Genomic DNA, 23,942 nt, shown 5'->3' with positions numbered 1-23,942 from the left:
ATAAATATGTTTTTTTTGTTGTTCGATGGATTTTGAGATAAAGTTCTGATGAACTGTACTTAATATAACAGCTGGATAAATAACATTTTAGGCTAAAACTATAAAAACAAGTGTCTTTAAAATATAAATAATATTGGTGTGCTATCTAAATAAATACTTAAGCTGATTTTCAAACAATATCTTCATAAGAATTGTTAACACTTAAGTTTTATATGCAATCTAAAGGCTAAATGTCAAATAATTTTTGTAGGTACATTCAAAGTTGTAATACCTATAAAGGGGAACCTACAATTTAGTTGGGTCAATCATATTGATGATAAGTAAATAATGTTTGTGACTTTCTGCCGCATCTGAAACAAGAAGAGAACATTTTAATATTTTTCTTTATTAACTGCTTGACTGTGCTTATGCTGCAATGCATACAAAAGAATCAATCATACAATAATTTTGTCATGACATTGTACTCAATAGGTACCTATCTATTGTGGGTCAGGATTAGTTTAGAAATGGCTTGGACATGATATTGCTTGATTTGATCAGATAGTACTTTTAACGAAAGTTGAAAATATGTGTTCAAAAGGAAATTTGTATGGTGGTAGATTATTTTTGACATTCATAAATACTTGTCATAGCATAGCCTAATTGAATAAAGATATTTTGATATTGAATATCTTGTAAGGTTGCGTTTCAACCAGAGACGTGCGAGGATGTGTTGCGAGAAATGTGTTTTTTTATGAGCCACTAGGAACGCTCCATTTACCTCACCTCGCTCCGCTCAGCTGTTTCCACCAGAGCGGTGCTGTGCGAGTATAGGTAAAGGAAGCGTTTCTATTCGTCATGAAAAACACATACCTCGCACATCTCTGCTGGAAACGCAGCCTTAGCTTTGTTGCTGTTGTCAGTTACCAGGACATGCATGACATGAGGACATGACATTGCTCTCTACTAGATACCTATGCACTTTGGCCATGAGCTACGCTCCCGTAATCAGTAGGGCTTCAAGATCGCTAGGTAATTGATAAATGTTATAAATATTTATTCGGAAATATTCAATTGCTTGCACTTCATTTCATTGACTGAAGGTACATTAGAATTCCACGCTTTGTGGCTCAATGGGTTAACTTAACCAGGTAGATTAGATGTATAGCATGTTGCATTGTTAGGACGAATCCTTTCGGGCCAATATTGAAAAAAAAAAACCTTTAAGAACCTTATTTTACTCTCAAGTAGGTATTATACACTTACGATATGCGTGTTGCCTACAATCCGCCTCCACTCCTCTCGACAGTGATCTTCTTTTTGAGGAGTTCTCTCTCGTGATTCTCTGCATGCATTTCAGCCATTCGAGCGAACCGGGAGTACGCTACATGGCCTGATTTGATGGCAGACATCATCTGGACACAATAAAAATGGTCAGTATCTGTTGTTAAAAGTAATCCATTAAATACGACATATTATTGAGTTTCACGTTACTAGTACCATACATATAATAAATTTAAACAAGACAGGAATTTAATTGCTCATTTCGGCATATGATTTTTATTTAGGTATATTGGTTTTTACTATGGCGTAATTTATGGATAGTAGATTATAGAGCAGGTCATTTAAATTAGCAAGAATCTGAAAGATATAGGTAACTACTCTCAATAAAAATATTAGTAGTATTATTAAACCTTTATTTAAAAACGGAGATAGGAAGCTGTGAGATAACTATAGACCGGTTTCCATTTTACCAATATTGTCTAAAATATACGAAATAGTAGATTGATAACCAAGGGTGGAAAGTGAAAGATCAAATTTCTTGTTTCAAACCGATGTACGGCGTTTAACCTCCAGTGTTGTATATAAGCTCCTTGGTCACGACGTGCATCTAGATGACCATGCCGAAACGTGAAAAAAAAAAGTGTCATTGACGTGACTCAATTATCTTCGACTCCGTGGCTAATCGAAAAATAAAAATAAAATACTTTCCACCCTAGAGATGACAACGCAATTTTCCACCCGGCTATCTACCCATAAAAATTAAACTTTCCGAACAGGAGAGATGAAAAAGTAATTTACAATCGAATGATTTGACTGATTGATTTGATTTGGATAGGTGCGAAATTTTGAACGCCAATCAATACGGATTTCGAAAACGGAAATCGACTACCATGGCTATATATGAATTAATCAGGGACATTAGGTACGTCATTTAGAGATACTCGTAATAAAGACTCCAGTAACAACGATCTTTATGGATATGTCTAAAGCCTTTGATTGCGTCTCACATGATATCCTTCTGCGGAAGCTATACCTCTATGGCATTCGAGGAAATTGCTGACTGGTTACGAACTTATCTATCAAGTAGAAAACAGAAAACTCAAGTCAGGTCCTATTGTGCTAAAACAAAAACTTTAACTAAAGTGCTTTCTGACTAAGCGGATGTTACCATGGGCGTGCCTCAAGGCAGTATACTAAGACCATTGTTATTTTTAATTAACATAAACGACCTCCCCATTGCAACTTGCAACAAAATTCTTCTTTTTGCCGACGACTGCTCTGTAATTATTCCTGGTAAAAACCCTGCAACTTATCAGACTGAATCAAATTTTGTTTTTTTAATAATATTAACACTTGGTTACTGAATAACAAATTAAAAGTGAATATGAGTAAAACTAAATACATGGAATTTTTTGCGCCTCAAAGCAGACCTAAAGAAATAACGATTGAATATAATCAAGTGCCCATAGAAAGCGTTCATACCATACGATTACGACTACTGGCAGACACATGTTGAGCAGCTGGTCAGGAGACTAAATAGATTCGTTTTTGCTCTGCGTAGGTTGTCAGAAGTGGTGTCGCTGGGATCCGCTCTGTTGGCGTTTCTTGGACACATCATCATATCAAACCTCCGGTATGGTCTTATCCTATGGGAAAACTCCACCTTTGCTAAGCGTGCATTCTTATTCCAAAAGAGGTGCATCGGGCGATCTGTGGCGCTGGTACAACCGATTCGTGTAGGCCATTGTTTAAGAAACTTAAGATACTACCGTTGCCTGCACTTTTTGTGTATGAAATGTGTCTCTTTGTGGAAACCCACATAAACAGCTATAAAATTATGACATCCAATCCAAGATCGGCATCTAAGCTACATGGGTTAATCTCTGTTACCCAAGCCATACTTCTGCTCACTTTAAGAAAAGTATATTGTATATGCCGGTTAAAATATCCAACTACTTGCCAAATGACCTCAAAACTCTGAACATGCCAGAATTTAAGAATAAATTGTTTAAATGGTGCCTAGATAAAATGCATTATACTGTCAATGATTAATTTGAGCCTACTACTAATACATCACGAATTGTTTACTGGTAATTTTGTACTTTCTTTAGCATGTATATTATTACTATTATTATTGTTTTTTTGCATTTCTGACATCTCCATATATTTGTTATATTTATATATTTTTGCGTTCTCTATGGCGTATTATTTCGAATGGGACAAGTGACATTGCATCTGCACATTCATAGAATAACCTTATTTCTCTGTATTTTCTGATATGACCATTGCAGTGTTGTAATTGTGGTATTATCTGCTGCTTGTTTGTTTTGTATAGTACTATTGACATTGTATCCGCACGTTCAGTAGGTACATGAAATTGACATTTTCTATTATTATTGTTAGTTTTATTATTCTAAATCTTGATAAAAAAAATCTTCAATTTTAATGATTCAATTAATAAAATAATGAGCGTACCTACCTACCTATTAGCGTATCTGCCGAATATTGTGCGCCATACACTGGCTAATTGTGACGAACTTCAATGTAATTGTTACCATTTATGTAATCAATTACTCTCTTTCTGACAGTAAAAATTAAAATTTTTAATTGATTAATAAATACATATTTTGTTAAATAGTTAATACGAAAAAATGAAAACTGTTAGTACCTAAGGTTATGTGTTTAAAATAATCATGCGAAATGCGTACAAAATAGCAGCAGGCAAAGAATAGCAAAAACCGTAGAGCAGAAAAACAGAACACTCATAAAACAGGCATCATCATAGGCGAGTTGCCGATAGACGAGAACCATGCACAAGCAGTGCCAGCCAATATTAGTTATTTGGTAAAAACTCGCATATTTTTTAATAAATAAATAATGATTAAATAAATAAAGCATCTGTTAGTTAAATTAATTTTAAATGAAGATCTTCTATCAAAGCTACTTTTATGATAGATTTTAGGTAAAATAAATGTTAACCAACGGATAACAAATAAACAAGGTAGCAAAGGTCTCAAAATAATAACTGCACTCTTCAGATAAAGACCTGCAAGTACTCGTCGAGTTCGACCTGGCCGTTCATGTTAGTGTCGATCTCTTTCAATATTTCGTGCAACTGTTCCCCGGTCACTTCCTCGCCACCTGCCTGTGAAAAAGTTCCAAATTCAAGCGCCATGGATATGTAAAGCGATCGTCTAATATGGAACTTGCCACGATAATTGATACAGCGATACCAAAACTGAGCGCCAAAAGAATCGCTTTATCGCTTTGGGCTTCAGGGGGCTACTATGAAATTCGAAAATCGAAGTTCGTATCGTACCGTCCCTTTCACTCTCGTATTAAAAATGAGCGTCAGCGGACGGCAAGATACCAAGTTCGAATTTTACATATCGTATATGCCATAATACGATACCAAATCAGGAGTTGTTACCAGATGCCATTACTGAATCGCTTTATCGCCTTCAGGGGCTACTACAAATTCGAAATCGTTCGTATCGTACCGTCCCTTTCACTCTCGATGCCAGAAACGAACTGTCAAAAGTTTAACGGTAGCAAGTTCCATAAAGCTATGTCGATTTTAAGTAACGTTACTGCACAGACACAATGTTCTCCCTATTAGTAAAGTCCCGTCACAGGTCCCGTCTACCTGCAGATAATCATGGACATAGTCGTGGTCAAGTCAAAAGAAGTTATAATTTAACTTTGATAATAATGGATGCAGTGGTCTACCTAGGTCCTGGACCCAGCCCAGTGGGGGGGAGGGGTCATGACCCCCATGACCCCCCCATGACCCCTGGATCCGCCGTTGCACTGAGCTTTAATTCAATTCCAATGCATTTGCAATCCCTTGGCGTTGTAGGTGTTCAAGAGTGATGTTTTCTTACCATCAGGTGACCCACTTGCTCCTTTTCCACCCTATTATCTCGGCCTATAAACCTCCCATTGCAGGGCGCAGGCATCTGCTGGGAATAAAACCTAACCAACAAAAAGTTGGAAAACCCCCGACTCAATATCTCAAAAACGGCTGAACCGATTTTGATAAAACATGTCTAAGAACCATTGCTAGAAAACCTGCTTTAAAAAAACCGCATTCAAATCGGTCCACCTGTTTAAGAGCTACGGTGCCACAGACAGACAGACAAACACACATAGCGGTCAAACTTATAACACCGCTCTTTTTGCGTCGGGGGTTAAAAAGGGCTTGGACCGTAGTTGGCAAGCGGATTCAATGCAGATTGTGAACTTCACACACACCATTGAATGAGGGCTAAAAGACAGGAGAAATGTCGCTAGATGGCGTTAGTATCGTGAGGTTTTTTGACGTTACGGTCTTGCTTGCGATTGGCTATATAAAAGAAGAAACTGACTGACTGACTGACTGACTGACTTATAGATCAACGCACAGCCCAAACTGCTGGGGCTAGAAACTTGAAATTTGGAATATATATTCCTTAATAGATGTAGACGCGCACTAAGAAAGGATTTTTCGAAATTCCCACGGGATAGGGAAATATCTAAACTTTTTTCACTTCTTTGTTTGTAGTCGAATCTCCGAAACTATTGAGCCGATTTTAAAAATTCTTTCACCGTTAGTAAGCTACACTATCCTTGATTGACATAGGTTACTTTTTATCCGGGATAATGCAAACTTCCCGCGGGATAGAAATAAATAAATTAAATTTCGGAGCAAATTTAAAAAATCCTTACATATTATGTGATATGACTATCTCCAAATAACAAAGGCAACTTTTTCTTCGGGAAATTACAAAATTCCCATGGGATAGAAAAAACTGAATGCAACTTCGGGGATGATTTTAAAAATTCTTTCACCAATAGAAAGCTACACTATTTCTCATTAGTATAGACTACTCTTCTTCGGGAAAATGAAAAATTCCCGCGGGATAGAAATAAGTGAATTCAACTTCGGGTCTGATTTTAAACGTTCTTTCACCAAAAGTAAGCTACAGTATTCCTGATTGACATAGGATACGTTTTTCCGGTAAAATCAAAAATTCCCCCGGGATAGAAATAAGTAAATTCAACTTTGGCACTGCTTTTAAAAATTCTTTCATATGAAATGACTATCCTCGATTGACATAGGCCACTTTTTTTTTCGGAAAATCCAAAATTCCCATGGGATAGAAAAAACTGAATTCAACTTCAGAGCTGATTTTAAAAATTCTTCCACTAATATAAAGCTGCACTATTGCTGATTGGTATAATAGATTACTCTTCTTTGGGAAAATGCAAAATTCCCGCAGGATAGGAGAAGTAAGTAAGACAATCCAAATTCGGAGCTGATTTTAAAAATTCTTTCACTAATAGTAATCTGCAGTATCTCTGATTGACATAGGCTGCTTTTCTACAGAAGAATGCAAAATTCCCGCAGGATCGAAATAAGTAAATTCATCATTGGGGTTGATTTAAAAAGATATTTTACCAATTGGGAGCTACTTTTCTCCGGGAAAACGTAAAATTCCCGCGGGATAGCAAAAAGATAATTCAACTTCAGGGTTGATTTATTTATAATTCTATACCTAACTCTACCTGAACAGTACCATGACTGGCTGACTGACAGACAACGCATAGCCAAAACTACTGGTGTTAGAGACTTGAAATTGGCATAGATGGACCTAAAGTAATACAGAGGTGCACTGGGGAAAGACTAGCACTTAGAAAATCCCATGGAATAGGAAAATATCTCAACTTTGTTTGTTTCTTTGTTTGTTGGGGGTAATCTCTGAAACTACTGAGCTGATTTAAATAATTCTATTACCAATAGAAAGCTACAATATCCCTGATGGACAGACTTCTTTTTTTAAATGCAAAATTTCCGCAGAATAAAAATAAGTGAATTCAATTTCGGGGCAGATTTTCAAAATTCTTTCTATAATAGAAAGCTACAATATGTCTCTCATCGACAATTAAGAATATTAAAATAGATCATAACAGTAATTCATGTCCCGCGGGGACTTTACAATTTCTCGAGATACAATCCTATATCGTGTAGGAAGTCGCCGGCAAAAGAAACGCGTAGTACTTTAACGTCTTTAACGTTTCAGCGAAACAGGGTTTCAGAGTTGATACGAATTATGAATGATTAATTACGTATGTAGGTTGATTTTTAAATTCCAAAATGTGCACCATCTGTCTAAAACAACGTCTTACTGTATTTATATTTCCATGTAATCCTCCGAAAAATCAATCAAAACACGAAAAAAAGGATCGCAGAAAGTAAATGTATGTTAATTGTTATCCCAAATTTAACGCGAGCGAAGCCGCGGGCAAAAGCTAGTACCTAGATATTTTCCTAGCACGAACGAAGTGTTGTAAGAGTTTGACAAATAAAAAACATCGACAGTCCTGTTATCGATAAGTACATACCACTTCAACGACAGAGATACTTTAAATGAATAGTTGTTTATACAGAGCAGCCTAAATGACTTTCAAGGTGTGTTGTCTTTTTTGTTTAAATAAATAAAAAAACACATCATTTATTCCTCTACTTATTACCAACGTAAAAAAGTAATCAAACTTTTTATATTCATAGACGTTATTCATTAAAGAAGTATTTATATATTGGACTTTGTATAACCTCTATGACGTTACTGTGGTACTTATCGATAACAGGACTGTCGATGTTTTTATTTGGTCAAACTCATATAATATTTCGTTCCTACTAGGGAAATTTATAGATATAATAACTAAATGAGCCAATCGCAAGCAAGACCGTAATGTCAAAAAAAAACCTAAGGATATTAACGCATCTAGCGGTATTTCACCTACTGTCTTTTAGCCCTCATTTCTTCGCAGGTGTGTGCACAGTTTCTTCGCGATGTTTTCCTTAGCCGTAAAATTCATCATACATTCCAAATGTAACGAACCAATATCATAAAAAAATATATATTTACAAAGTTCCACTGAAGTATATCAGTACCTTGAGACTTCTCCTGATATCGTTGATAGAAACAAATCCCTTCCTGTCCGCATCGATGATCTGGAACCGCTTGATGTAAGTCTGAACTTCATCCTTGCTCAGATTGATGGGCATCTTGTCGCGACTTGCGCGATTTACCAGCTGACCCATCTCATTGGACAAGAATTCGTTGGCTTCTTTGATTTGTTTCTGGAGAAAAGATAATAATCACAACTTAGTTATGAAAGTCAGGTGACGGCAAAATGTGTCAGTGCATGTATTCTGTACACTTTATCCAAATGTTAAAATGAGCTATAAATCCATCTTGGGAATGAAACTACACTCTGTAATGTGGCTGTCACTTTTTCATTAACAAAGATCAGTGGCGGACTAAGCTCGTTCGGGGCCCGGGCGGCAAACCTGAACTTCTACTACTGGCTCCCCAGTAGTAGAAGTTGTTGTACGAGTTGTTTACTAATGTTTCGGCAAATAACGTTTGGCAACCCTGTTTCATTTCCCAACTGTTTAATATTTCTGAAACTGTAAATATTTCAGGATTTTTATAAAACTAACCTAACCTAACCTAAAGGGTTCTACACGATGGCCCTAAAATAAATCCCGAAATATTTACAGTTTTAGAGTTTGCGAAACGAAAAGTTGCGAAAAGGCAGTACTCGATATTTTTAGCCTCATTGAGGAATCAGGGCTTTATCAAAAGAAATTGTGGACATTTGAAGCTGCTCCTTCTGCCTACTGTTAATCCCTTCAAACCGTTGCGTTAGGTTAGGTTACACGACACTTCTCATGTATTTTGAAGAACGTTCCTAAGAGCTAGGGAGATTCCAGAAAGAGGATAAGTATCAAACACTATACTTGGCTTAACTATACCTTCTTCTCAGCGTCACTCCATTTGAGTTCTTCTTGCATGATGTCAGCGACGGCGGGCAACGCCTCGATGGCAGCTTGTACGTTTAAGAACGCGAGGCGCAGGCGCCGCGCGATCATGTCCACGCATGTGCACGCGTATTCTCGCACGCCGTATCTGGAGTTGAAGTAAAGACATGTCTATTTTGGAACTACTGCACACTCATACGGACATTTGCTAGTAATAGCACCTGCAATTCCAATAATCGCAGTAATATTATAAATGCGACAATTTTAAGTCTGTTTGTTAGTTTGTTTCTTACCTCATCACGTCTAAACCGCTGAACCGATTTAGATGAAATTCGGTATAAATATAGTTTGAGTCCTGAGAAAGGACATAGGATAGTTTTTGTCCCGCAAAATTGCATAGTTCCCGCGGGATGACTATAAACGAATTCTACCCAGACGGAGTCGCGGGCAACTGGCTAAAATTACAAATTACAAGCAATCTGATATTATTTCTATTCTAGTCAACTGATAAAAAAAAAAAAACTGACTCAATAGATGGATCGGCCAATTTAATTTTTTCGTAGTCATCAAACTAACTCACCCCATGTTTCCCAGTGCGATGTGCGCGCGTTATGCATTTGCAGAACTAACTTGTTACCTAGAACTTTACTTCTCTTCTAGACTTACTCTCAATAATAGCTGCATCAATGGTTATATTGGTCAATATTACTGTGAAACTTTTTGTCCCTTTGACTGCTCTCAGTCATTCTGATTTATTTTTATTATTAAATCAAGTATTAAGTTCTTACCTGATCTCAGCATCGATGTAGGGGAATTCCGGATGAATCTTTTTACCAATGATGGGCCATCTCTTGCCGGTCATGGCCGCCATTTTGGCAACCGCGAATGCTCTGTCGCCGTAGGACTTTGCTAAGTGTTGTGCTACCTGAAACAAAACCATATACAATCAGCAAACCGTTGGAATAATGCGATTTCCATTTTTAACTGCAGTCCACATTCTTGTACAGAGCGATGGTTTTCGTTAAAATGACCAGCCTCCGATAGGTGGAGCAAGAAGTCACAAGTTCCTGTAGAAACTTTTAACTTTTTATGGCTATAACTTGAAAAAAAAGTAGATTGTACAACAAGAGCATAAAACGAGCCATTTTACCCGAGCCGGTAAGGCGAGGGTAGATAGACACGTCAAGGGGAAAATGGGTTTTGGTCGAGTTTTACACTCTGCTTTTCACTTCGATGGCGAGGAAATGAAATAGCAACAGTGGAAACAATTGTTCACTTACTAGGTACCTTTTATTATTTTTGACATTGCTACATAATTATACATTTTTAGTTTTATTGATTTATTTTGATTGATTTGATTGATTTTTATTTTTACATAAAATAAAAAATATTAAAAAAAATATAGAAACTTTTTTGTTTGTGGCTGTTGACACCTGATTACCTTGGTCTTAGACGAAGATTTTACTTTATGCACTAGAGCATAAGAAGTAATTTTATGTCGCCTAGATCCAGCATAAACACCAACTTTACGAGCATGAGAAGTGAAAAACTTATTTAAACGCATCACCTCCATCTCTAATCCGAAATCTTGCACTAATCTAATGTACATGGTGGGAGTCCATCCGTGGGCGCCCTCGAGCCGAAATCCGTCCGTTTGACACTCGCGGAACAGCGGCTTCAGATTGGCACCTGCAATTTGACATAATAAAATTACAAGCAGTTACTATAATCATTTGTTTCGTATTTTTACTATTTGAAAAGAAAGAATCCATTCTACTTTCACAGTCAATTCATAAAAGACAGAATCCATTCTACCTTCACAGTCAATTCATAAAACGCACTCAATAAATGGACCGGTCAATTTCCAATTTCCTTTTTTCGCAATCTTTAAACTACTTAACACACCCCAAGTTTCCCCGTGCGATTTGCGAATGCGTTTGGCGAACACACTTACGTACTAGAACTAACGTTTTCCAGAACAATCTGATTCGACTCACTCTCAATAGCAGCATCAATGGTCTCAGCAGCCATAGACCGGTAGGTGGTCCACTTGCCGCCCGCGATGGTAACGAGTCCTGCCTTTGAGACGTGCACGATGTGATTGCGAGCTAAAGATTGTGTGTCTTCTTTGTTGGGGTCAGAGACGAGAGGTCGGATGCCAGACCACGCGGACATAACGTCGCCACGACGAACTGGGGATGGGAAAAGTATAAGTTGAAAATGAATTTGCAACAAAGATAATGTTAATTAGCAATGGATAAATACGAGTTACTTCAATTCATACATAAGTGATGACGTTCACGTTTGGAGCTAACATGCTAGAAAAGCGCGAAAGAATGAACTATTATTGTTTGTATTTTGTTTGAGATTGTCCACTAGTCTACGGTTTTATTTAAATAATTGCTTGATTGTCAAATCAAGGCTACTTTTTACTTAGCGCTTTCAATGACGCGGTTTCTGATTTTATTCTTTTCACCTTATTGATTGATTACCACAGTGTTTGAAGTCAAAAGTCTTTGACCAGTGTGTGTTGCCAGTGATGACATACGGATCTGAGACGTGGACGCTAACGATGGGCCTCATGAGGAAGCTCAAAGTCACTCAAAGGGCTATGCTAGGGGTTTCTCTGCGGGATAGAATCAGAAATGATGATATCCGCAGTAGAATTAAGGTTACCGACATAGCCCGAAGAATTGCGAAACTGAAGTGGCAATGGGCGGGGCACATTGCTCGCAGGACTGATGGCCGATGGGGTCAAAAGGTTCTCGAATGGCGTCCGCGGACCGGGAGACGAGCTGTCGGTAGGCCTCCAACAAGATGCAGCGACGATCTGGTTAAGATCGCGGGATCGCGGTGGATGCGAAAAGCACAAGACCGGTCTGAGTGGAGAGCCTTGGGGGAGGCCTATGTCCAGCAGTGGACGTCTTTCGGCTGACATGATGATTGATTGATTAAGTATTTACGGTGAGCTAAAAAGATGTAATTAATTATCCACTATGCCGTAATTTTATATTCACGTGGTATTTCATGTAAGTTTCCGAATGCGGAAAAGCATACCTTCAACATCTGGGTTGAGGTAGTTCTTGACCTCAGTCAGGATGAACAGGATCTCGTCTTCTGTCGGCTTCGGGTTGTGCGTGACCTTGCACGGCATGTCAGTGGTGCCGGCGATGGTGCCCTTGAGCCAAGGCAGGAAGAAGATAACACGACCATCGGACGTGGCCGGGTCCAGAAGGCCCATGTGTTCGGGGCTGAGGACACAAATGTAGTTGCCAATTGAGTTATTATAGAAGTGATGCAGAGTATTCCATATCACATAATTATGCCTTTCTATTCTTGTCTAAATACATACATAGATTAGTTACCCACCTGTAATAGCTAGGGAGAACAATGTGCACCCCAGAGGAGGGGCAGCAGATTTCCTTTACCGTCGGCTCGTCCATTTTGCGGATGCTGTCGGTAAATGGTCCGGTCGCGTTGATGATCGACTTGGCTTGCACGTCCCACTCTTTGCCTGTTAATTCGTCCTGGAACAACGAAATGAATCATATAAATATATCGCATTGGGCATGCCTGTAATGATAGATTTATGTTTTGCAAATAATAAATAAATATAGTCAGTAAGACCTTAGGCTAAAATTAAAAGAGCTAGCAAAGGTCAAAACAATTTTATGCTAAAAGTTTTGTAAATTGACCTCTTGGAAATCGTACGTCCGAAATGGGCAAATTTGAAACTTCTTGATGCATAACTTCTTGATGATGATTGATGTTAACACAATTTGTAGACGGATTTTAAACAATACACTTTTCTAATTTCTTATAAATCACAGTCAGGGGTCATTCCAGATAGCGTGGGATCAAGTACACTACAGTTGTACGCTTGAAGTTCATTCTCACTTAAACTTAAGCATTCTCGGCTTCCGCTATGCATACTATGGATCTATATTGACTGGTAGAAAATTGTTAGTCATAATGTATTGTTAGTCATATTGTAATGTTTGACATAACTCTTTTTTACTCTGAAACCATTTATTTTTCTGAATTGTTATAAAACAAACCTAACCTAACCTATAGAGTTCTACAGGATGACCATTTAAAAAATTATGAAAAATGTACGGTTTCAGCGGAAAAAAATTTATGACTAACAATAATTATGACAACATTACATTACATTATAAGATTATGGCAGTCGAAAGGATCCCGCCTACTATATATGACTTTGCTGCGTACAGAGGTGATGCTGTTGCTGCTCCAGTGCCTGTCTCTGTTTCATGATCATTTAATAATAATAATAATCATGGTCATTGGCTCACCCTAACTCTGGCACCGCTCAGCTTGCCCCCAGTTTTGTGCAGTTTGGTGACGCTGACGTGGTTGGCGATGGTGGCTCCGTGCCGCGCTGCTGTCAGGGCGATCGCCAAATTCATTCGCGCGTCGTCTTGCTGACCTAGAAAACAAAACAAATTGACCAAATAAAAACATTATTTTTTGAAGTCAAACTAATTTCTGGCATTCAAAACCAAAACCCACCATAATTTCAATTAACTGATTTAAGATAGTTCGTGCTTATGTACTACACATGTGATATGGATAATATATTCCTAAACACAATATACAAGCAATCTTTAGTCCTTTTCCAAGTCTATTGATGACCATTTGCCCCATGTGGGGTCAACTATTAAACGTTTTTAAGTAAAACTTGTATTAAAAGCTCCTTTAACCCATTGACTTTGCTTACCGTCATAATAAACGATTCCACCGCAGAGGTTATCGGATTTCAACATCGGAAACAACTCCAGTGTGTGTTTCTTAGACAAATAGTAAGAGCTCTTCACGTTCCTATCTCCAGCCACAACATCGTACATCTTGATACCGAACCAGTAATAGGGTACTTGCCACCATCTGTAATTAAAATTAGCTAGTTAAAGAAAAACTACGACGATTCCTAGCAGAATACAAAGCCATTATTCCTTGACAAAATCTTGTTTATGGGTTATAGTTGAAAGAGCAATCGTCGCTTATTTGGATAAGGGTCATGCTTTCCAAATATAATATCGGTATTTTTCAATTAACCTTTTGCAAAGATAAGCAAGTACTTATATGTTTTCTAGATTGAAAAGTATGTACTAACTTGTAAACCGGTAGCAAGATAGGCAGCGGCCTGGTCAAATGCGGCGCAACTTCGAGCATATTAGCTCTTTCGTGTAACGCTTCTTTAACCATTTTGTACTGGTCATAGTCTAGCTGCATAATGGCCTTCTGTAGGTATCTGACGCCTCCATGGATCAGCTTTGTGCTGCGACTGGAGGTTCCGCTGGCGAAGTCGTCAGCTTCCACTAGAGCGGTACGGAGTCCTGGAAATGGCAAAAACGCGAATTCAAAACGGCGCCAGGAGTTACTCAAATCTTTGCCGTCATAGCCATGGAACTCTTCATACAGTGTTTTGTTAAGGGCTTCAGAAAGAGCTTCCCCTAAAATCATGAGTTGTATTACTGCGATCTACACCATTGAACACCGAAGACTCCAAATAAAGATTAGATAGCGATGCACTTGCTCTACCATGAAACCAGAACCTCAGATAGCCTTACAAGGATAACAGAACCGCAACGAAAAGTTTATGCATACAGTCAAATAACAATAATAGATATGCTCGGCCCAAGTTATTAAGGTCTATGATTCCACGTCACTAATAAAAAAAACGGCCGTGAGAAATACAAGCCGAAACTGCTTAATTTGAAGATGCCATAAAAAAAAATTAGGCAGAATTCCAGTTATTTAAATACCTTTCTTTCAGTCAAAAGGTTTCATTAAGAATTTGCTCTGTAAAAACTTAGCTTACCTCTTGTGGTAGCGTCCAGAGCGCATCCAACGCCCGTGGCGCCCCCACCGATGATCAGGACGTCATAGATATGGCCGGCTTGCAGGCTGGCGACCTGCTCCGCCCGGGACGGCAGGGGGCGTTTCTTGCGCTCAGTCTTGGCTGATACCGTGGATGGCTTATTGTACCATATCTAGGAAAAAAAGGATAGTTATCTCATTTGACAATAGCAGGGGGAGCTTTAAGTTATACCAATTACAAACAACGATCAATCCAATGAACTGGACTTGTCATTTTGTTTAATTTGGTAGCACAGAACATGTTTCTAAATTTTTTAATGGAAAGGAACGAGAGCCTCTAGTTTGATAATAAAATTCAATTCGATAAGTTCTGCCAGATACGAAGGGTGGCGGTGCTGGCCTTCAAGAAAGTCTAATAACGATCGCATTTCAAATGAAATTCTAGTGCTAATAAAGACATGTGAAGATCTGCGATAAGATATCGCTTTGCGACACTGAATGCACTAGTGTTCCGGTGTGAGAGCGCTAAAATTAGAATGATAACTAAACATGCTAAGTGAAGGTAATTTTATTAAATCATGATGTTTATTCACTGTTTATTCTATATATGTAATGCAAGTATCACTAACGCATAGCAAAAAAAATGTTAGTTTATTATTGGGTTAGATGCTCCATTATAATATGACTAGATTAGTATTTAACACAAAAGAAAAAAAATTGCGTTAGCATACTAACGCGCGCTAAACGCTTGATCTTATCATTTTTTCATGACATAATCATTTAGCGTCACTTCAAAACATTCCTACATCTTTCATAATCTTTTCAAGACATATTTCACAACGATTACTATTAAAAAGATTTGCGTAGATAAAGAAAAGAGATACAGTCTATTTCAGTGCGGTTACGTCAAATCGTTATCGGTAATGTTCTGGCGGGTTCCCTCGGTACTTACGGCGGGTGAGTCATCGGCAGAAAGCGCCCAGGCCGCAAACGCAGCACCCGCGACGCCCGTGGCGCTCCCGACTAATAATCTTCTCCGAGACATTTCTGAAATTAAAACGGGATTATTTCGACGGTCGGAATACATATTCCTGTAACGAATAAATTGAAATTGCAGTTTGCATGCTCGTTTGCCTCGCTCTCATTATAAGAAAAAAAGTAAACTTTAAATTTTCACAATCGGTTTTTTTGTTTGTAGAAACGGAGACAGATCGGTCTTAGACTGACTTGCATAAGTACTAATGTGGAAATGCTTTAAAAATCATGTTATTTAAATTAAACGGTTGCATCGTAGTTGAGATGTAGTGAAAAAGGTTTTTACACAGGCCAAGTAAAAATCAGTCTTATATAAATTTTATAAAGACTGACAAAATATTATCACTTTAACAGTGCCGCGCCGAAGACGTTATACCTACGGCATCGTCAACGTAAAACGGCGCGGCGCACGACGCGGTACGGTGCCGCGTCGTGAAATATAAGGCGTCGTGACGTGAACGTAAAACGGGAGCGGAGGCTGCGGAGCGGAGCTGAGGTTGCGAAGCGGAGGCTGCGGAGCGGCAAGCCTCAAATTTAATAGGGCACACCTATGGCGATTTTGGCATTTTAGCATTAAGATATCGACCCATTCAGTATGAAATGTAGTCAGTCAGTCAAAATATCTTTATTCAATTCAGGCTATAACAAGCACTTATGAATGTCAAAAAAAGTCTACCACCGGTTCGAAAAAACCTAAAAAAGTATAAGCCAAAACTCCATTTTTCAGGAGAAGCAAAATAAAAAATGGTGACATCTATTTTCTGCATCTTCTTTTGAAGTATTAGTTATAATGAACCACTAAAGCTCATTATTCTTAGGTTTACGAGTAAGTAATTCATTACAGAGAACCCAAAATAACGTAGTTTCAATAGTTCCAGAGATAGCATGGCTTTTACTACCAAAAAAATCATGCAACTGGTTTGACGACATTTTTTTCAAGCTTTGCATCGTTTACTGATGCAAAAGTTTGTTGTAAAAGGAAACAACATTAGTTTTGTCGTAGGTAATTTTGTATTAAAGACAAATCAAATTAAAGAAAGTGTAATTAGTGTAGTAAATGCAGTAAACATTTTAGAAAAAAACATGTTATTTAAAAGTCTTTCATTATTTATCCAGTATTAATGTACCTTCTTATAACAAAATAAAAGAATATCAAATTAAAATCAGCATAAACTTTAAACCATGCACAGGATATGCAGTTTAATCGAACTTGACTCGGAAGCTTTTATGATTCTCTGTATTACTTTAATATAAACCAGTCGCTATTGAAAAAAAAAGATGTTGTATGTAAGTCATTAAGCAAGAAGAAAATAACAGTGTGGAAAACGCTCAGTTTTTGATTATGTGTCTCTATATAATTAGTCTTTTAGAGGAAAAACTTAATAATTAAGTTTTTTATCCAAATTTACTAAAGAGATAAACTAGCTACATTACTATAATAGAAATAACGTAAACTTTGATAAAACTGCAAAACAAGTAATAACCATCAATAGTACATTTTATCGGTGAGCTTCGTCAAAATGTTGCAATCTACCTTTTACAGATAATTCTGTTTTAAGGGTTCTGGAGCCAAAATGGCAAAAACGGAACCCTTATAGTTTCGCCATGTCTGTCTGTCTGTCCGTCTTTCCATCCGTCCGCGGCTTTGCTCAGGGAGTATCAATGCTAGAGAGCTGTATTTTTGCACGCATATATGTGTATCTACACAACATGCCGACAAAATGGTAGTTAAAAATTAAAAAAAAAAATTTTTTAGGGTACCTCCCATAGACGAAAAGGGGTGATTTTTTTTTTCTCAACCCTATAGTGTAGTGTAGGGTATTGTTGGATAGGTCTTTTAAAACCATTAAGACGATTTTTCGATTCAGCGAAATGTTTGCGAAATATTCAACTTTAAAGCGCAAATTTTCATTAAAATCGAGCGTCCCCCCCCCCCCTCTAAAATCCCCAAACCGGTCGGTGGAAAAATTTGAAAAAATTCAGGATGGTAGTAAGAGTATCAAACTTTTAAGGGAAACTATAACGGCTAAGTTTGCTTGAGAATTATTAGTAGTTTAAGAGTAAATAGCAGCTTAAGGTATAAAATATACTTAAACTATGGAAGATTCCGTATAAAATACGAAATCCTTAGAAAAACAAATCTTTATTTTATTCGTAATGGCTACGGAACCCTGTTTCGGGCGTGTCCGACACGCTCTTGGCCGGTTTTTTATTTATTAATAGTTCTCGGCAAAATTCATTTTAAAACCGAAGAATACCGACAGCTATTAATAACGTAGATAGACTGCAATAAATTCCAGTCCATATTTTTTGTTGACATATCGACATTTCATCAGCAACTAGAGCACAAATAGTTTGCTTATCTGAGTTTAGCTTTGTCAATAAGTTTGTCGAAAGATTCCGCTGTAAAACCAGGTTCTGCGTTTACACTTCTGTACCAGTTGCATAATATGTTTGTGTGAGGCAAATATGTAGTATAGAGACGTCTTAGGTACTTGTAGGCTGCAGGGAGTAAAAGAGGGGTGTAAGCGCAAATTTTCTGACACCAGGCGGATACTTAGCAAATAGTTATTTGTGCAACAAGAGAGCAAAGTCGTTTTTTGGTGCGAGTATTGATTTTGAATGCCGAGTAAGCGAAGGATTCTACAATTGAATCACGAGCGATAGCGAGTGATTCTAGGTTAGAATCCTGAGATCAGCGAAGGATTCAAACACACGAGATGCAAAAAACTTTGGTCTTTTCGGAAATATTTCGCTGTCTTATAATTCACTGTTTTTTTTTATTTCATCTCGTGTTTTTGTTTTTCAATTTGTCCTTATTATAATATAATTCATTATTGACATATTTTTGATGCTAAAGGTGAACACAGTATTTTTTTATTAGGTTGGTATATCCTTACTTAGTTAAAAAGTAAAAAAAAACTTATAAAAAAGTAAATTTGAGCAGGATATTCGTTAATTTATGCACGTTTTGTTTGCTAATTTATCTCTGTAGTCTTTAGTTTATATTTGAGAAAAGCACCGTACAAGCTTCGAACAATAAATGCTATTAGTACTAAATCCCTCTAATAATTTTACGGTTATATATGTATCCGAACGTTTGTTTGTTTCTTTTTAGTCCTACAGAATTTGAAAATCGAACTTAGTATCGATTTGATCCTCTCTCGCTTTTTTCATATTAAAGTGAAAGTGACAGATCAAAGTCAAGTTCATATATTTGGAATTCAGTGAGTGGACCCAGCACTATCCTCAGCATTTAAAAAAATAAATAAAAAAAGCTACTTTGTCTCACGGAGTGAGCAAAATGCGATTTTGCTCACTGATTTTTCATAGCAAAACCTGCCTGTTTGAGCTGCTGAGGTGAAAAGGTCTTTTTCTTTCCTTTATAGTTTTGAGGTATAAAGCATTGAAGGTTTCAATCACTTCAACATTCGGCGATAAATCCGAAACCGGCCAAGAGCGTGTCGGACACGCCCGAAATAGGGTTCCGTAGCCATTACGAAAAATTAAGTCATATTTTTCTAAGAATTTCGTATTTTGAACATGAAACATGCCCTAAGCATGTCGAGCTAAACTCGGTTTAAGACGTGAGTTATCCGTTACAATATCATTTAATATTTCGTATTTTATAATAATAACGTTAATTAGGTAACGTTACTATAATGTTAAGTTACCAATTAACGTTTATTTTTTTACCGGTACTAGGTATTTTTATGATTTTTACCGTTATTTAACGTTACTTATAGTGTTAATTTGGTAACGTTAACAAGCCCTGTCATCGATTCCGTCTCGCACGTTTTATAAATGTACACCTTTAACTTAAAATTTAACTACCCATATTGTGGTAATTTATTATTCTTGGGTTAACAAAGTTTGATGTTATTTTATTTGTAAAATTTTGTGCATCAAACTACGTGTAATTTTACTGATCTTTTTCAGTTTTGAAATTATTCTTTGGTTTACCTATAATGATTAGTTTTTAAAAATATACCTATTTAGAAAGTATGATAAAGTGTACTTAGTTGCGTTTATTTTAATAAAAAAAAACTGAGTTGTTCCTTCTTGAGCTAGATGCACCTAGTGATAAGTAACTTTTACTTATCAGGGCCACTGAGGCTATTAATTAAAGGGATTAACGCTTCCGACTTGTCAGTCTAACCGGTCTCTCACACGCACCGATAACGCTCAAGGCTAATTTACACATGGTCTGACATTAGGTAGGTGTAGGTACATCTAGTATCCCTTCAAGTACTATTTGTAGAGCCATAAATATGAACACCATCGCAAAATAGAAAATTGCGTGTTCATGGCCACGTTTGAATACAATGTCGTTGGCCGCATAACGAAGTTCGATTCGATCGGAGATAGCTGGTGAAATGTTGGCAGTGGTTCGACGTTCGTCGCATACAGTTCCAATTTTATTTGAGACAGCCACGAGTTTACATGCCGCCGTTAGTACCTACTTTATTCTAAGTATACGACTTTCAATGTATAACGTATACCACGCCGGTACTGGCCAGAACTAAAATAGCTTGAGCTTGCAAGATAATGACCGGCGTACGGTTTAGATCGCCGCGCGAAGTCAGGTGATGCTCGCAGGGAATATCAACTAATTGTCTCGTAACTGCACCTATGTGTATCTATTTGTTTTGTCAGACAACGCGTGTAAACTTCCGGATATAAAAAAATCTATTGATATAGTAATGTTTATTGTAAATTGCGACTAAGCTAATCAATTGAGTATAATAAAAGCCCAACAAGAACATCATAATAATACAGGTAGATTAAGAACCTTGAGCAGGAGCGCTAAGCACGATGATGTCATATTGCTCCAACGGCGTAGGTTTTTGCTTAGTGCGCGTTTTTTTATAAAAGTAGGATGCACTTGGTTTTATTTCAAGTAGGCAAGTATATTATATATATATATTATTTGAAAAGCAGATATTAGGGTATTTGACTTAAAACTAAAAAATATTGTAACTTTATATCCGCACAAATATTATATTCTTAGAATTATTTTATTCAGACACGTGAAAACGAATAAATAAACGCTCAGCTCACGTAGTTGCGTATATAAAAACGAACTTCCTGTTATTAAATATTTTATAATAAAGCATGAACGAACAGTAAACAGCATTATTATAAAACCCAACTTACCTTGTTCGATTAAATCGCAGGACGAAAACTACGTCGAAAACATTGAACAAACGTTATATGAGGTAAAACAATTAGCAAGGACAACAAAGGTTGTCGTGCTTGAGAAAGGATATTTTGTACGAACACTACAAAACTTCCTTATTCAGGTCACTATTATTAGTACGTTATGTAATTTAACGATACACTAAGGGCGATAGGGTATTGTTTCAGTTAAGCACAGAAAGATGTTAGCTAATCGTGAATGACATACATGCGCGACCGGGCGATGCACGCCCCAGCCCGGTTTAGCAGACTGCCGTATTTTCGTTCGATCTCGCGCTCAGCTCAAGCGTAGCGTGATTCATTCTACGTTTTTTACAATCCCGGCACATCACTAACTTCACGGCTTAGAGGGGACTAAGCGACATCTATCGGCGAATTAAAAACTAAGCTAAGCGCCATCTGTATTACAATGGTTTAACTGCTTCAGATTGTTTATACACCAGTCAAAAAAAAAGTTACTTTGCTAACTGAATCTAATGGATCTCTATATCTATAGAGATAGAGATATAATATCTCATGTCTTAACGCTAACTGTTACTACTAACAAAAGGTTTGTAACCTTTGTTTGTATACTTACGTTTTTTTTTAGCGCGACCGTAACCTCGTTTTTCATCTGTAGATTGATAAAACTAGTATTAATATGAACCTGGACATGCTCGATCTAAAATTAACTATACATCAACATCACAAACTACTAGTACTCTAACTACGGTAAAGCGGCAATTACACTGAGTCGTTCGCCGCATGCTGCATACGGCGACCGCAAAAGTGTAAAGGAACACGGTAGTCGGCCGCATTCGGCGAGCGACAGCTGCCATCACCTTATATGGCCGCCGCAGTAGACGGACAGACTAATGTAAAGACGAAGTAGTTTGAAACAAATTCGGCGACCGCATTAGGTGAATGACGCAGTGTAATTGCCGGTTTAAGTAGTCATAAATGGTCAATGTATGTAACTGTGATCCCTAATCGTTTAACTTTATTCCGTGCTTTCCGTTATTTCCGGGCTTCAGGCTCAGCCTACGAACGCACTATACATTTAGCCGCGCAGGGTTTTACCGCACCATCTCTTTCTCAAGCGTCTCTTTCTTAAAATTCTGAAGAGGGACGGCGCGCTAAAACCGCAAGGTGCTTTCTTGCACTTAGGCCGTCTTGCAGGAGAAAAATAAATCTAGATTTTGTAGTTAAACCTGATTTAAGCTTGCAGTTCCATACATTTTGACACTACTAAACTGAGTTTAACGCTAATTCGAGATTTATGTGTTTCCAGCAAGTAGCCATTAGTGTGCAATATCCAAGTTGTTTTATATAATGCTCAAAATAAGGATACTCACCATAAGCAGAGCTTTAACACTTTTCGTGCTTCTCAGAAGATAGGATCCTAAAACAATACGTATATTTCCATATAATTTATTGAGACAAACGTTACAATAAGTTGCTTAACTTTAATTCACTTCTCCTTCTTTTCAGAGGACAGAGAGTTGTACAGTTTGTTGACTTCATTCAGCACGAGATTCTGGACGACGGTTCCGTTGGTATCAATGAAGTTGGCGAAGGATTTGTTGATGGAGGCCTCTCGGAATTTTCCGTTGGTGTCGCGCAAAACCAGGATCAAATTGTATTTGTCATCATGCCTGTAAAAAAAATGGCCGGAGTTAGATATGTATACTGGAAAAACGGTAGTTTTTTGCGAAGAAAATTATTCTTCAACTGCTTATGACACGTAAAATGAAACTGTAATAAAATAGCTTAGTTAGGTAGTGAAATCCGGTTCGAAGGACCACTGGAGTTAGTCTAAAGTATCTGACACGCACATCCTACCGGCCCTAGAAATAGAGCTGTATCAGGTATTAATGCACGCTTTATTATGTGAGATACTGGCGCTGGAATGCTAGTTACTGAACCATTAATTTTAAAATTATTTTTTTATCCAAAATTGACTAAGCAGTCTTTCAGTTCCTTCCTTCTTGAAAAACAACCAGTTATTTATGTTTCATTTGTTTTACTACTATATTGACGAAAATCAACTTACTTCTTGACATAGGAGCTGGCCTCCCACACTCTAGTATTGTTCCCAACTTTCTCTTTGGCAACAACAAATATTCCCTTCTCCTTGAACGTTGTGTAAAGAGTCAGGATGCCCATTAGCACGAAGTAGGACGATACGCAGATTATTAGGACCAGTCTGAAAAATTAAAAGTCTTTAATAGGCCAAGGTTTAACACTCACTTCGATAAAATGCAAGTGGCTTCAGCGCGCCGTCCCATTTCAGAGTATGGCTTGAGAAAGAGACAGTGAGCTAAAATCGCTCGCATTGCTAAGCCTAAATGAAGTAGAATGTTTGTTTGAAAAATTGTTTAAAATAAACCGGGCAAGTGAGTCGGACTCGCGCACCGATTATTCTGTACAAATTCGTAGGTTCCTACGAATATTCAGTGTCAGCGGAGCCACTCTCCTAAGCACAATGTACGCAGTGCTGGTCATTTAAAATAGTTACTGACTTATACAGATAAACAAAAAATTAGATTTTCATTATTCGAGTTGGCCAGTTTAATTTAATGACTGTATCTTTTCATTGTGTTAACTTAGAAGTTTGATTTTTTTTCACCGCTCCAAAGGGTAGCAGACTTGAGTCATATGATATCAAATTTAGTTTGATGTGTCCACGCCCTCCTAAGAAAAAGGGTCTCGACAGGCGGACGGACGGACAACAAAGTGATCCAATAAGCCACTATAAGGTTCCTGGCGACTGAGGTTCTTGCACACTGTATTTGCATATTCACTCCACAAAAGACTA

At 37.5% G+C, this 23,942-nt stretch overlaps 2 protein-coding genes across 2 annotated transcripts in view; both read right to left on the bottom strand.

The window, feature by feature from the left end:
* Positions 1-249: 249 nt before the first annotated feature.
* LOC141426858 (glycerol-3-phosphate dehydrogenase, mitochondrial-like) lies at positions 250-21,211 on the bottom strand. Its single transcript, XM_074086070.1, has 16 exons — positions 21,104-21,211; positions 15,864-15,958; positions 14,913-15,084; positions 14,205-14,427; positions 13,812-13,975; positions 13,387-13,520; positions 12,443-12,600; positions 12,131-12,324; positions 11,071-11,265; positions 10,641-10,762; positions 9,862-9,998; positions 9,068-9,221; positions 8,201-8,389; positions 4,310-4,408; positions 1,246-1,394; positions 250-350 (listed from the first exon to the last, which is right to left on the bottom strand). Exons 2-15 carry the CDS (start codon positions 15,954-15,956, stop codon positions 1,260-1,262), a joined length of 2,169 nt encoding a protein of 722 aa, XP_073942171.1. The 5' UTR covers positions 15,957-15,958; positions 21,104-21,211; the 3' UTR covers positions 250-350; positions 1,246-1,259.
* A 1,328-nt stretch (positions 21,212-22,539) lies between these two features.
* The window catches only part of Spase25 (Signal peptidase complex subunit Spase25), a 27,739-nt gene continuing 26,336 nt past the window's right edge, over positions 22,540-23,942 (bottom strand). Inside the window, exons 4-5 of the mRNA XM_074086069.1 lie at positions 23,178-23,330; positions 22,540-22,779 (exon numbers count right to left, since the gene is read on the bottom strand). Of these exons, the coding sequence (XP_073942170.1) occupies positions 22,596-22,779; positions 23,178-23,330 (337 nt within the window). The 3' untranslated portion in view covers positions 22,540-22,595. The remainder of the gene's footprint in view (positions 22,780-23,177; positions 23,331-23,942) is intronic.

Source organism: Choristoneura fumiferana, chromosome 3, assembly GCF_025370935.1.
Source record: "Choristoneura fumiferana chromosome 3, NRCan_CFum_1, whole genome shotgun sequence".
NCBI lineage: Eukaryota > Metazoa > Arthropoda > Insecta > Lepidoptera > Tortricidae > Choristoneura > Choristoneura fumiferana.
This window is presented reverse-complemented; position numbering and strand designations above follow the sequence as displayed.

Coding starts and splice junctions, on each gene's coding strand:
- LOC141426858 (XM_074086070.1), bottom strand. CDS start 15,956: ATGTCTCGGAGAAGATTATTAGTCGGGAGCGCCACGGGCGTCGCGGGT. Junction 13,976..14,204: donor ATCTTGCTACCGGTTTACAA/GTTAGTACATAC, acceptor TTTTAATTACAG/ATGGTGGCAAGTACCCTATT. Junction 12,601..13,386: donor TGAGCGGTGCCAGAGTTAGG/GTGAGCCAATGA, acceptor TCGTTGTTCCAG/GACGAATTAACAGGCAAAGA.